Here is a 14,221-nt window from a genome sequence, read left to right as displayed (position 1 = left end):
GGCCCACGATGTTGCACCGAAACAAAAGCCATCTAACCTACACTATGCCATTATCATCCATATGTTTATCCAATAAACTTTTAAATGCCCTCAATGTTGGCGAGTTCACTACTGTAGCAGGGTAGGGCATTCCACGGCCTCACTACTCTTTGCGTAAAGAACCTACCTCTGACCTCTGTCCTATATCTATTACCCCTCAGTTTAAAGTTATGTCCCCTCGTGCCAGCCATATCCATCCGCGGGAGAAGGCTCTCACTGTCCACCCTATCCAACCCCCTGATCATTTTGTATGCCTCTATTAAGTCTCCTCTTAACCTTCTTCTCTCCAACGAAAACAACCTCAAGTCCGTCAGCCTTTCCTCATAAGATTTTCCCTCCATACCAGGGCAACATCCTGGTAAATCTCCTCTGCACCCGCTCCAAAGCCTCCACGTCCTTCCTATAATGCGGTGACCAGAACTGTACGCAATACTCCAAATGCGGCCGGACCAGAGTTCTGTACAGCTGCAACATGACCTCCCGACTCCGGAACTCAATCCCTCTACCAATAAAGGCCAACACTCCATAGGCCTTCTTCACAACCCTATCAACCTGGGTGGCAACTTTCAGGGATCTATGTACATGGACACCTAGATCCCTCTGCTCATCCACACTTTCAAGAACTTTACCATTAGCCAAATATTCCGCATTCCTGTTATTCCTTCCAAAGTGAATCACCTCACACTTCTCTACATTAAACTCCATTTGCCACCTCTCAGCCCAGCTCTGCAGCTTATCTATATCCCTCTGTAACCTGCTACATCCTTCCACACTATCGACAACACCACCGACTTTAGTATCGTCTGCAAATTTACTCACCCACCCTTCTGCGCCTTCCTCTAGGTCATTGATAAAAATGACAAAACAGCAACGGCCCCAGAACAGATCCTTGTGGTACTCCACTTGTGACTGTACTCCATTCTGAACATTTCCCATCAACCACCACCCTCTGTCTTCTTTCAGCTAGCCAATTTCTGATCCACATCTCTAAATCACCCTCAATCCCCAGCCTCCGTATTTTTTTGCAATAGCCTACCGTGGGGAACCTTATCAACTACTTATGTACTACTTGATTCCATTCAGTTCTTTACAAAATTAAACCAAAACTGATAAACAAGGAGATAGCTTTGAAGGATTTGCGATGCCCACACAAAATCACCTTCAACCTCATATGTCAGGAAAAAGAACCAAATCACGTCTCCAACCTCAGCACTCTGACTCCTTGTAGAAATATGCAGTGGATGCTGAATTCAATATTTCTTCATTACAGCAACCATTTTCAAACACTAACTCACTTGAATCAATCACGAGACATTCGTACAGCTTACGGATCTGAATGGATCGCGACTTTTCTGTTCAATTGCACTGTTTAAACACTCCAGACTCCTGTATTATTCTGTATTTCCCTGTGCTGGCAATTAGCAACACAAGTGAACCACACTGCAACACTCCAGTCTGAAATGCTTGCGACCAAATCATTTCCGGATTTTGGAATTTTCTGGATTGTAGAATGATGTTGGAATGCCAAATCACTAATCTATGAACCGGGAAACATCGTAGAAACATCAGTTAAATATCTACCTGAAGCATGAAACATTACAAATCAGTACTAAAAACTGTTTTACTTATCTAAATACTGTATCTTCCATGCTTCTGCTCCTAAGGTGCTGTACTAAAACAATGCCATGAGTTACTTGGCTCTGTTCAAGTGTGTTCCGGACAACTGACGTTTTCCGAACAATACATACACATTGCAGGTGGAGAGAATGCTTCCACTTATTGGAGAATTCTAAACTAGAGGCTAGAAGTAGGAGATATTTACTAATAAATGGAACTATCAAGAAAAAAATGTCTTTACTCAGTGTGGTTAGAATATGGTGCTCTTTACTACAGGAAGCAATTGACGATAAAAAAGACTATGTTTTCAAACGTGAATATTTAAGAGAAAATAGAATAGAAAGTAATTTTGAAAGGCTGAGATGAAATAGTTAGAATGGGAGAAGACCCATATGGAACAGAAACACCAGCACTGGCATGTGGACCAAATGGTCTGTTCTGTGCTGTGAATGCTATGTAACTCAATGCAACATTGAAAAATATATGTTCTTGTTTTATTAGTGCAGCACAGTGGCATAGTTGTTTTGCACTGATGCCCCACAGCACCAGGGACCTTCTTTCAATTCCAACCTTGGGTGACCGTTTTTGTCGAGTTTGCACATTCCCTCCATGTTTGCGTGGGTTCCTCCGGGTACCTCAGGTTTCCTCCTACAGTCCAAAAATGTGCAGGTTAGGTGGATTGGCCATGCTAAATTGTCCTCTGTGCCCAAAGGTTATGTGGCGCCACAGGGATAGGGTGGGGAGTAGGCGCTCATTCAGAGGGGTTGCGCAGATCCGATGGGCTGAATGGCCTCCTTTTGCACTGTAGAAATTCTGTGCTTAATGGTTCCTCTTATTCTTCACATCTTCCAATGAGAAACATAGCTGCTTAAACATCAAGTGGTTTGTTCAATGTCTTCTTCAGGCAAAGAATGGTGTTACGGCACCCTAGGCTAGTGCGCAGTCAATTCGAGCCCCACAGGCCCCGGAGTCACATGAAAGTGAATTAACCAATAATTCTGACACAAATTTGGCCCATGGCTCCCAGTAATTACAACCACCAGGTTTGTAATATGAAACACAATTACTATTTATTTATAACAGGAAATAAAGATTAAATATGCAATAATTACAGCTGGATAACAAGCAAGTTAACCTACTCCCCACATTAACTGTCCCTTTACACACACAAGACAGACAAAAAAGGGGGTGGAAAGGGGTAAAATAACGGGCAAGGTCAAACAAGGCCTTTCTGCAAATGATGAGTTCTTTGTAGCAGGCTTTCCTCACTCCATACTGATTGATTAAGACCTCTGTTTACTGCTGGTGAGGGGCTTCTTGGCAGCGACATTCATTCAGTACAGTACTTACACAGGCAGCAGGCCTTCTGGAAAGTCACTTTAGTTCTTATCAAACTGGGCCTTCAACTCTAAGGTTCACAGATGATTTGGAGTTGGGGACCAAGTGCAATGTGTCGAAGTTTGCAGGCGACACTAGATGAGTGGTAAAGCAAAAAGTGCAGAGGATACTGGAAGTCGACAGAGGATTTGGATAGTTTAAGTGAATTGGCTAGGGTCTGGCTGATGGAATACAATGTTAACAAATGTGAGGTGATCCGTTTTTGTAGGAATAACAGCAAAAGGGATTATTGTTGAAATGATAAAATATTAAAACATGCTGCTGTGCAGAGGGACTTGGGTGGTCCTACTGCATGAGTCACAAAAAGTTGGTTTACAGGTGCAACAGGTGATTAAGGCGGCGAATGGAGTTTTGTCCTTCATTGTTAGAGGGATGAAATTCAAGATTAGGGCGGTTATGCTGCAATTGTATACGGTGTTAGTGAGGCCACACCTGGAGTAGTGTGTTCAGTTTTGATCTCCTTACCAGAGAAAGGACGTACTGGCGCTGGAGGGTGTGCAGAGGAGATTCACTAGGTTAATCCCGAGTTCAGGAGGTTGGATTACGAGGAGAGGTTGAGTAGACTGGGACTGTACTCATTGGAATTTAGAAGGATGCGGGGGGGGATCTTATAGAAACATATAAAATTATGAAGGGAATAGGTAGGATAGGTGCAGGCAGGTTGTTTCCACTGGCGGGTGAAAGCAGAACTAGGGGGCAGAGCCTCAAATTAAGGGGACGTAGATTTAGGACTGAGCTTAGGAGGAACTTCTTCATCTAAAGGGTTGTGAATCTATGGAAATCCTGCCCAGTGAAGCAATTGAGGCTCCTTCATTAAATGTTTTCCAGGTAAAGATAGATAGTTTTTTTGAAGAAGAAAGGGTTATGGTGTTCAGGAGGGAAAGTGGAGCCGAGTCCACAAAAGATCAACCATGATCACATTGAATGGTGCAGCAGGTTCGAATGGCCATGATGGGCCTATTCCTGCTTCTAGTTCTTACGTTCTTATGTTCACATTCAAGCTATTTCTTTCTTGAGGCACTATCTCACATCAAACCTGCTTCCAGCCCGTGGTTTAACTTCAAGCCTTTGCAGTCTAGAGAGAATGACACCCAGTCTTGCTGGAGAGAAAGTCAGCCCCCACAGTGGCCTTACGAAGAGTTTAGCTGGGTCCTTTGGGAGAGACTTAGTTTAAATCGACCACCCAGACTGCAGAAGCAAAAGTGAAATGAAAAACAAGCCTTGTGACTCTGAAAAACACATCAGTAGGATCAGATTCAATCATTACCTGTCACCAGGCAGAGCACCGCCCTTTAGGCCAATTCAATCAATGAGCCATCACTGATGTCAGTCTAAAACAGCACAGCCTTTGGATCTTCCTCTTTCAATTAAAGGCTGCTTTGTCTGAAAGTCACAGTCCACTAAACATCCATGGATCACAAGTGGAACAGCAGAAACAAAAAAAAGGGGGAAATAAGGGGACTAAACCGGGACAAACAGGAAGGAAGCTTACAATGGTTACAGAATTAGATGAGGGTGCACTGACGCAATTTAGCCATCAATTTAAAGTAATGCATTCTGTCTGTCCTTCTTGATAATTCTAACACGTTTTTGGGCCCACATATACAATGGGAACAATTTATGGAAACTAATTGCACAGAAACAGAAATGACATGTCCGGCCGCAGTGACAGAAAAGAGGAATAAAGGTACTAAATTGAAAAAGTTTAGAAAGGCAGTGAGCAGATTTCTTGAATGGCTGTAATCACGTGGTGTTGGTACGCAACGTTAGGGAAAGAGTTCCAGAATTTGATCCAGTGGCAGTGAAGGAACCATGATATAGTTCCAAGTCAGTGCCTTACTTATACGGGAACCAGCAGGTGGGGGTGCTCCCCTGCATCTGCTGCCCTTATGTTGTAGGTGAACAGATGCATCTACAACAGGTGTACTGACGAGGACAAATAGGTTTGTCCCTCGTTAGTTCTCTCTCTCACTACCTTCCCCACACCCAGTCCCGCAGATATGTCCTTCAGGACTCAAGTCAGTTTGGTCAGTAGTGGTGCTATTCAGCGTCTCTCAGTGTCCCCCATCCAGAGTACATTTTGTGCTTTTGCTACCCTCAGTTTATCGAAGTGATGTTCAACTTATAGCAGCACAGCTGAGTTAGGCAGTAACCAGCAGGAAATTTCCTTGCCCACCTGATGCCATGAGAATTCATAGGTTCTCAGTAAATGTTGGAGACTCCAGAGATACTCCCTCCTGACTTATGCCACTGTGCTGCCACCTCTGGTGTATCTGTTCTGCCGGCAGGACATACCCAGAGATTGTGAAAGAAAAATCTGGGGCATTGGCTGTACGGTATCGTTTGGATTATATCAGATGGTTGTTTGACTAGTCTGTGGGACAGCTCGCCCCATTTTGGCACAAGTCCCTAGATACTAATGAAGAGGACTTGATGGGTCGATTGGCAGCGTGCGCTTTTATTCTTTCCTGTGCTTCAGTGGAAGCTGTACCATCAGTCTGGTTTTAACCTTACTTTTTTGTGACGAGTTTGATACAGCTGAGTGGCTTGCGCAGTCATTTCAGAAGGAAGTTGAAATTCAATTACTTTGCTATGGGTATGGAACCGCACATAGGCTAGATGGGATCAAGATAGCAGATCTCCTTCCCTGAAAGACATGAGTGAATCAGATGGATTTCTAACCCAATCTTGTAGCTTTGTGATCACCATCGCTGAGACTAGCTTTTTATTCCAAATTTATTGAATTCAAATTTTCCCCACCTGCCATGGTGGAATTTTGAACACATGTCTCCATAGCATTAGAACAATTGATTGCTCGTCCAGTAATAGTACGACTGCGCTATTTCCTCCATGCCCTTCTAATTCCAGCCTCTTGAGCATCTCCAATTTTTAATGACTGATGGTCATGCCTTCAAATGTCTGGGCCCTAATCTCTGGAGCTCTCTCCCCCAAAAACCTCCCCTGCGCAAATCTCCCCCTCTAAGATTCTCCTTAAAATCTACACTTCAATCACAGCTCAATGTCTAATTTTGTCTGATCGTGCTTCTGTGGACACGATATAAATGTTAGCTGTTGTTGTATTACAGGAATCTAAAAAACAGATCAGCAACCGGAAAGCATCACACTAATCAATAGGAAGCTGAGGTCAGGGTTGTGTCAGAAACATTGTCGGGGTGAAGTGAAGGAGGGGAGTTGCTCTGAAAATGGTTGTGCAAACACTCATCCAAAAGGTTAAAGAAAATCACCAACACTTTCAGTACTGAAACAGAATCAACCCAGAATTTTTTTTTAAACCAAGGAATATCTGAATAAACTTGTACAATTCAATAAAGAAATGGCCAAAAAAATTGTTTTTCCGTGCAAACACTAATGACAATTAATGATATCAACACTGCATTGATCTTGTGTGTCTAAAGTTGCTATTAACACCATTTTCATCCAGTATAATTCTTTGAAGATAGCAGAACAGGTTGATAAGACTGTTAAGAAAGCATATAGGATCCTTAGTATCTACCTGTCTTGGTTCTGTAACCATTAATATTGTTGAAAAAAAGGTTGGACAGTTGGGGCCGGCATCCATTGGAGTTTAGAAGAATGATAGGTGATCTTAGAACATACAGTGCAGAAGGAGGCCATTCGGCCCATCGAGTCTGCACCGACGCACCTAAGCTCTCACTTCCACTGCCTATCCCTGTAACCCAATAACCCCTCCTAACCTTTTTTGGTCACTAAGGGCAATTTAGCATTGCCAATCCACCTAATCTGCACGTCTTTGGACTGTGGGAGGAAACTGGAGCACCCGGAGGAAACCCACGCAGACACTGGGAGAACGTGCAGACTCCGCACAAACAGTGACCCAGCGGGGAATCGAACCTGGACCGTGGCGCTGTGAAGCCACAGTGCTATCGTGCTGCCCCCATCTTATTGAAACATACAAGATCCTTAGAGGACTTGACAGGGTGGACATTGAAAAGATGTTTCCACTTGAGGGAAAGAAAGGAACTAGGAGGAAACAGTTTAAAAATAAGCTGTCGCCCATTTAGAATAGAGATGAGGAGAATTTCCTTTCTATCAGGACGGTCATGAGTCCATGGAATTCTCTTCCCAGATAGCAGTGGAGGCAGGGTACTGAGTGATGCACTATCAATTACGACGAGACGAGAGTAGAACGTAATCGAGGCTTTATTACACAGAGATGTGTGGCCTCCTACAGCAGCTTATGAAATGGGCTGCTGTTCGGAGAGCACACACATTTATACTCCGCTCCTGGGAGGAGCCAGCAGGCAGTGGCCTTACCGTAATACCCATCTATACAATATAATACAACAGTGGTGACTACCACATTCACCCCCTGCTAAAAATGAGTGGGGGGGGGGGGGGGGGGGGGGGGGGGGGAGAACTATATACATGCAGATTGGTTTTAAAATTACAGAGAAGGTTACAGATTTAGACGATCGGGCGCCTGATCTGTTGTTGAGAGCGCCGCAGTGCTGGTGGCGACTCAGGCGTCGGCCTGGTCCTTCGGTGACTCCGGGAGCGTGTCAAAATCCTCTTCATCCCCGGATGGGAGCAAGGGGAGGACAGATTTGGTCCTGGAGCGGGGGGTGCGCCGGGGGAGGGAGGGTGGCGACGGGGGGGGGGGGGGACCCAGCTGGTGCTAGATCCCTGAGAGGAGACGGTTTCTCTCAGCCGAGCGGGTACGCTATGTAGGCGTATTGTGAGTTCGCATGGAGTAGCTGTACTCTCTCAACCAACGGGTCCGCCTTGTGGAGCGTACGTGCTTGCGGAGGAGAACGTGTCTTGGAGCTGCCAGCCACGTTGGTCTTGGAGCTGCCAGCCACGTTGGGAGCGAAACCCCGGCGGTGGGCTTCCTGGAGAAGGCAAAGAGACGTTCATGGGGGGGTTTAGTTGGTCGCGGTGCACAGGAGCGACCGAATGGAGTGAAGTGCGTCGGGGAGGACCTCCTGCCAGCGGGAGGCCGGGAGGTTTCTGGACCATAGGGCCAGCTGGACAGCCCTCCAGACCATCCCATTCTCCTGCTCCACCTGCCCGTTTCCCCTGGGGTTGTAGCTGGCCGTGTTGCTCAAGGCAATGCCCCTGTTGAGCAGGTACTGGCGCAGCTCCTCGCTCATAAATGAGGCTCCCCGGTCGCTGTGGACGTAGGCGGGGAAACCGAACAGAGCGAAGATGGTGTTGAGGGCGTTGATGATGGTGGCAGACGTCATATCGGGGCATGGGACGGTGAAGGGGAATCGGGAATACTTGTCGACCACATTAAGAAAGTACGTGTTGCGGTCGGTGGAGGGGAGGGGCCCTTTGAAGTCCACGCTGAGGCGTTCAAAAGGGGCGGGAGGCCTTCACCAGGCGCGCATGGTCTGGCCGATAGAAGTGCGGTTTACACTCCGCGCAGACCTGGCAGTCTCTGATGATAGCCCTGACTCCCTCGATGGAGTAGGGCAGATTGCGGGCCTTAATGAAGTGGTAAAAGTGGGTGACTCCCGGGTGACAGAGATCGTCGTGCAGGGTCCGGAGTCGGTCCACTTGTGCGCTGGCACATGTACCTCGGGACAGGGCATCGCGGGGCTCGTTGAGCTTACCGGGGAGATACAAAATCTCAATTGTAGGTGGAGAGCTCGATCCTCCACCTCAAGATTTTATCATTTTTGATCTTACCCCGCTGTGTGTTGTTAAACATGAAGGCAACCGACCATTGGTCAGTGAATAGAGTGAATCTCCTGCCAGCCAGGTAATGCCTCCAATGTCGCACAGCTTCAACGATCGCTTGGGCCTCCTTTTCGACGGAGGAGTGCCGAATTTCAGAGGCATGGAGGGTGCGGGAAAAGAATGCCACGGGCCTGCCTGCCTGGTTGAGGGTGGCGGCCAGAGCGACGTCTGATGCATCGTTCTCGACTTGGAAGGGGAGCATCTCGTCGACTGCGTGCATCGCGGCCTTGGCGATGTCGGCCTTGATACGGTTGAAGGCCTGGTGAGCCTCGGCCGTCAGTGGGAAAGCGGTGGATCCAGCAGGCAGGGATCTACCCCCGTACCTGTAGCACAGGGGCCTTACCGTAATACCCATATATACAATAAAGTACAACAGTGGTGACTACCACACTGAGTTAGATAGATTCTTGATTGACATGGGAGTCAAAAAATAGGGGAAGGAAGGAAAGTGGAGTTGAATCCACTGTCAGATCAACAATGATCATACTGTATGGCTGAGCAGGCTCGAGGGGCTGAATGGCCTACTCCTGCTCCGGATTCGTATATTCATAGATTGCCTAACAGAAATCATTAATCATGGATTCAAAAGTTTCAGAGAGACTGGAGAAGCTGGAATTGTTCACTTTAGAGCAAAGATGATTTGGGAGGGAAGGGGGAAAAGAATTAAGAGGTGCTCGAAATCATGGTGTTTAATAAAGTAAATGAGGAAATGTTTCCACTGGTTAGAAAGTCAGTAAACAAGGGTTTATGATTTTGGAAAATTGACCAAAGATGAGGAGGATTCTTTTAAACCAGAGTTCTGATACTCTACCTGAAAAGACAGTGGAAACAGATTCAATCAGAACTTTCAAAAAGCAATTAGATAAACATTTAAAAAAGAGGACATTTGCAGAACTGCGAAAGAGCAAGTGGAGTGAGACCATTAAATAGCTCTTGCCGGAATGGGTATAGTGATTCAATGGCCTCCTTCTGTTCCAAATGATTCCAGAATTTGGTTCCTTTTCTTAGCATCTAAATGGAACATCAACTGGGTGATGATCAACGCAAGCTAAAATCAATTGCAGCAAAATCAGTCAACTGACAAAGATCATTATTCAGGCAAATATTTGTAGATTCTGTCAGCAAAGCCAAGATGCTCAACACTGCTTGAATAATGTAGACGCCATGAGACCAGAAACACTTCTGTACTTCTAGAAACCATCAAATACATGAATGAATAAAAATTGTTTGCAGGTCCTGCATCTGGACCAAATGCCTGATTCTTTCAAGATACTGAACTACGTACTCTGTGGGCTGAAATCGATTTCACTTAAAATATTAGGCATGGACCTGAGAAATTACAACCTACAAATAATATTGAAAAATGAAAATCGCTTATTGTCACAAGTAGACTTCAAATGAAGTTACTGTGAAAAGCCCGTAGTCGCCACATTCCAGTGCCTGTTGGGGGAGGTTGATACGGGAATTAAACCGTGCTGCTGGCCTGCCTTGGTCTGCTTTCAAAGCCAGCGATTAAGTCTATCAAAATATAACCTCAATTTCTCTACACATATTTCTTCATGTGCACGATCACTTAATCTTAACCGTTGCATAATCCACTTTGGCTGAGTGTGATACTCAAAGTACTATCTAAACGGCTGGTCAGCAATGACCACCCTGACAGAAGACCATACTGGACACACCACAATCAGAAAATGGACCAAACCCCATCTATGCTGTTCAAAGTGTGCTGATAAGTCAAATGAACTCTATGCGATGCCACTAAATCTGTTGGGTACAAGACCTCAGGAAATATTCAACAGCATCATCAGTAAATACGTCACGACTGATGAATAGCTCATCTATTTCGACTGATTGGCAAACAATTGGCATAAAATGTTCCATTTACAGCATGTGATGAACAATCTCACAAAGGAAACTAAAAGAATGGCTGTTACCATCCAACAGAGATCATGAAAATAACACCCTGCAACAGGAAGCTCTTCATTTATAGTCGTACAGATATGTGGCAATAAGGGGGCAAGCATTTTGCAAAGCGTCTTGTGAAACGCTGAAGGGAAAGTGCCTTTACGGACCAAGATGTAGGAACACAGGAACAGGAGGTGCTCAAACGGCTGCTTCGTCACTCAATTAGATTATACCTGAAAACGAGCTATCATCGTTCCATAACCTTTAATGAATTTGCTGAACAAAAATCGCTAAAGTTTCACTTTTGATATTTTCACTTGACCTAGTCTCAACAGCTTTATTTTCTGGCCTGGGGTGGGAGTGAAAGATTTTGATGTAAGATCATGACAACGGTGTCATGGTTCATCAGTAGGTATCACACAATGTTATATCCCCTGCATAGTAGCATTTTCTGAAGCAGAGAAGAAAATGGTCCACTTCCAATCTTATTAAATTCTCTAAATCAAGTTCTTCTTAATTAACATTGTCTAATCCTAAATAGATCTGCCAGGAATCCAAATTATTTACAAACACATCGATCTAGCTGTCCTGCAAGTCCAGTCAAACAGGTCTGGGAATTACCAGCAGGCTAATAGTTAGCATTTCCAAACTCAATCCATCATTCACCTTTACGAATAAGGGTTACCAAAATAAAGTAAATTGGCAAAATGTGGGACACATTGAAGTTAATTGGACCAATTCAGGCCTTTGTCCTTCACTTGCCCAGTTGATCCTTACAGACTTACCAGAGAATCCGGAGCATGACCCTTCTTTCCTTTGATTCTGAATGACATTAAAACATCTCCAAAGATCTTAAACATCAGTAGTCCACACAGTGAGCTTCCTTATGGATTCCCACACTGTCAATTCAAGAGAAGCTATGACCTACGAGTCTTTCACAAAACAGAGAAGGCCTGGATTACTGTTGAAGGTCACAACAGTTGGATGGCATCAATAGTAATTTTCAGTGGCAATATAATGAAGAAATGGTGCAGTATCGCCATAAAACATCCTTTGGGTTCAAAGCTTCACCAGATAAAACATCCATTTTCTTTTCAGCAGCCTATTAAGGGAAGCGATACTAAATGTTTGTAGGAAATCAAACAGAAAGTTGAAGCAGCTGCCAGACTTGTTCACCTTAAGAAAACTAAAGCCACAGTACTTAATTAACTTCCTTGTTTCATACCACGGATTGTTGTTCTGGCTACTTCCTGTCTCATGAGCCAATAGCATCCAATTTAATTTGCATACTGCCAATCAAAATATAAACCATGGCTAATTTCAGTATCCGTGTTTGCTTACTTTTTCTAAACTGTTATTTATGAAAAAGGAACAAACACTACAACTTTGATGCAGTGTGTTGGCCACAGCTCGATGTGTACTCCTGCATCAAAGCCTCACTACAGATATTCTACACTGATATTAGCAATGCAGGGAGTGCCACAATGTCAGAGTGGTAGACAGAGAGGTGGGGAGAGCGAGCGAGCGGGCGGGAGAGGTGGGGAGAGCGAGCGGGAGAGGTGGGGAGAGCGAGCGAGCAAGCGGGAGAGGTGGGGAGAGCGAGCGAGCAAGCGGGAGAGGTGGGGAGAGCGAGCGAGAGAGGTGGGGAGAGCGAGCGAGCGAGCGAGAGAGGTGGGGAGAGCGAGCGAGCGAGAGAGGTGGGGAGAGCGAGCGAGCGAGCGGGAGAGGTGGGGAGAGCGAGCGAGCGAGCGGGAGAGGTGGGGAGAGCGAGCGAGCGAGCGGGAGAGGTGGGGAGAGCGAGCGAGCGAGCGGGAGAGGTGGGGAGAGCGAGCGAGCGAGCGGGAGAGGTGGGGAGAGCGAGCGAGCGGGAGAGGTGGGGAGAGCGAGCGAGCGAGCGGGAGAGGTGGGGAGAGCGAGCGAGCGAGCGGGAGAGTTGGGGAGAGCGAGCGAGCGGGAGAGTTGGGGAGAGCGAGCGAGCGGGAGAGTTGGGGAGAGCGAGCGAGCGGGAGAGTTGGGGAGAGCGAGCGAGCGGGAGAGTTGGGGAGAGCGAGCGAGCGGGAGAGTTGGGGAGAGCGAGCGAGCGGGAGAGTTGGGGAGAGCGAGCGAGCGGGAGAGTTGGGGAGAGCGAGCGAGCGGGAGAGTTGGGGAGAGCGAGCGAGCGGGAGAGTTGGGGAGAGCGAGCGAGCGGGAGAGTTGGGGAGAGCGAGCGAGCGGGAGAGTTGGGGAGAGCGAGCGAGCGGGAGAGTTGGGGAGAGCGAGCGAGCGGGAGAGTTGGGGAGAGCGAGCGAGCGGGAGAGTTGGGGAGAGCGAGCGAGCGGGAGAGTTGGGGAGAGCGAGCGAGCGGGAGAGTTGGGGAGAGCGAGCGAGCGGGAGAGTTGGGGAGAGCGAGCGAGCGGGAGAGTTGGGGAGAGCGAGCGAGCGGGAGAGTTGGGGAGAGCGAGCGAGCGGGAGAGTTGGGGAGAGCGAGCGAGCGGGAGAGTTGGGGAGAGCGAGCGAGCGGGAGAGTTGGGGAGAGCGAGCGAGCGGGAGAGTTGGGGAGAGCGAGCGAGCGGGAGAGTTGGGGAGAGCGAGCGAGCGGGAGAGTTGGGGAGAGCGAGCGAGCGGGAGAGTTGGGGAGAGCGAGCGAGCGGGAGAGTTGGGGAGAGCGAGCGAGCGGGAGAGTTGGGGAGAGCGAGCGAGCGGGAGAGTTGGGGAGAGCGAGCGAGCGGGAGAGTTGGGGAGAGCGAGCGAGCGGGAGAGTTGGGGAGAGCGAGCGAGCGGGAGAGTTGGGGAGAGCGAGCGAGCGGGAGAGTTGGGGAGAGCGAGCGAGCGGGAGAGTTGGGGAGAGCGAGCGAGCGGGAGAGTTGGGGAGAGCGAGCGAGCGGGAGAGTTGGGGAGAGCGAGCGAGCGGGAGAGTTGGGGAGAGCGAGCGAGCGGGAGAGTTGGGGAGAGCGAGCGAGCGGGAGAGTTGGGGAGAGCGAGCGAGCGGGAGAGTTGGGGAGAGCGAGCGAGCGGGAGAGTTGGGGAGAGCGAGCGAGCGGGAGAGTTGGGGAGAGCGAGCGAGCGGGAGAGTTGGGGAGAGCGAGCGAGCGGGAGAGTTGGGGAGAGCGAGCGAGCGGGAGAGTTGGGGAGAGCGAGCGAGCGGGAGAGTTGGGGAGAGCGAGCGAGCGGGAGAGTTGGGGAGAGCGAGCGAGCGGGAGAGTTGGGGAGAGCGAGCGAGCGGGAGAGTTGGGGAGAGCGAGCGAGCGGGAGAGTTGGGGAGAGCGAGCGAGCGGGAGAGTTGGGGAGAGCGAGCGAGCGGGAGAGTTGGGGAGAGCGAGCGAGCGGGAGAGTTGGGGAGAGCGAGCGAGCGGGAGAGTTGGGGAGAGCGAGCGAGCGGGAGAGTTGGGGAGAGCGAGCGAGCGGGAGAGTTGGGGAGAGCGAGCGAGCGGGAGAGTTGGGGAGAGCGAGCGAGCGGGAGAGTTGGGGAGAGCGAGCGAGCGGGAGAGTTGGGGAGAGCGAGCGAGCGGGAGAGTTGGGGAGAGCGAGCGAGCGGGAGAGTTGGGGAGAGCGAGCG

The 14,221-nt window shown here is 48.4% G+C and overlaps 1 protein-coding gene across 2 annotated transcripts in view; it reads right to left on the bottom strand.

Moving 5' to 3' along the window:
- The window catches only part of usp47 (ubiquitin specific peptidase 47), a 259,715-nt gene that overhangs the window by 180,628 nt on the left and 64,866 nt on the right, over positions 1-14,221 (bottom strand). Inside the window, exon 1 of one of the 2 annotated variants that reach the window (XM_072466171.1) lies at positions 11,472-11,798. The exons of the other annotated variant lie outside the window; for it this stretch is intronic. Within the exon in view, the coding sequence (XP_072322272.1) occupies positions 11,472-11,546 (75 nt within the window). The 5' untranslated portion in view covers positions 11,547-11,798. Of the gene's footprint in view, positions 1-11,471; positions 11,799-14,221 lie in introns of those variants that run through there. 2 annotated transcript variants of the gene reach the window in all.

The sequence above is a fragment of the Scyliorhinus torazame genome, chromosome 10 (genome assembly GCF_047496885.1).
Source record: "Scyliorhinus torazame isolate Kashiwa2021f chromosome 10, sScyTor2.1, whole genome shotgun sequence".
Classification (NCBI taxonomy): Eukaryota; Metazoa; Chordata; class Chondrichthyes; order Carcharhiniformes; family Scyliorhinidae; genus Scyliorhinus; species Scyliorhinus torazame.
The sequence above is the reverse complement of the archived record's forward strand: the minus strand, read 5'-3'. Positions and strand labels throughout refer to the sequence as shown.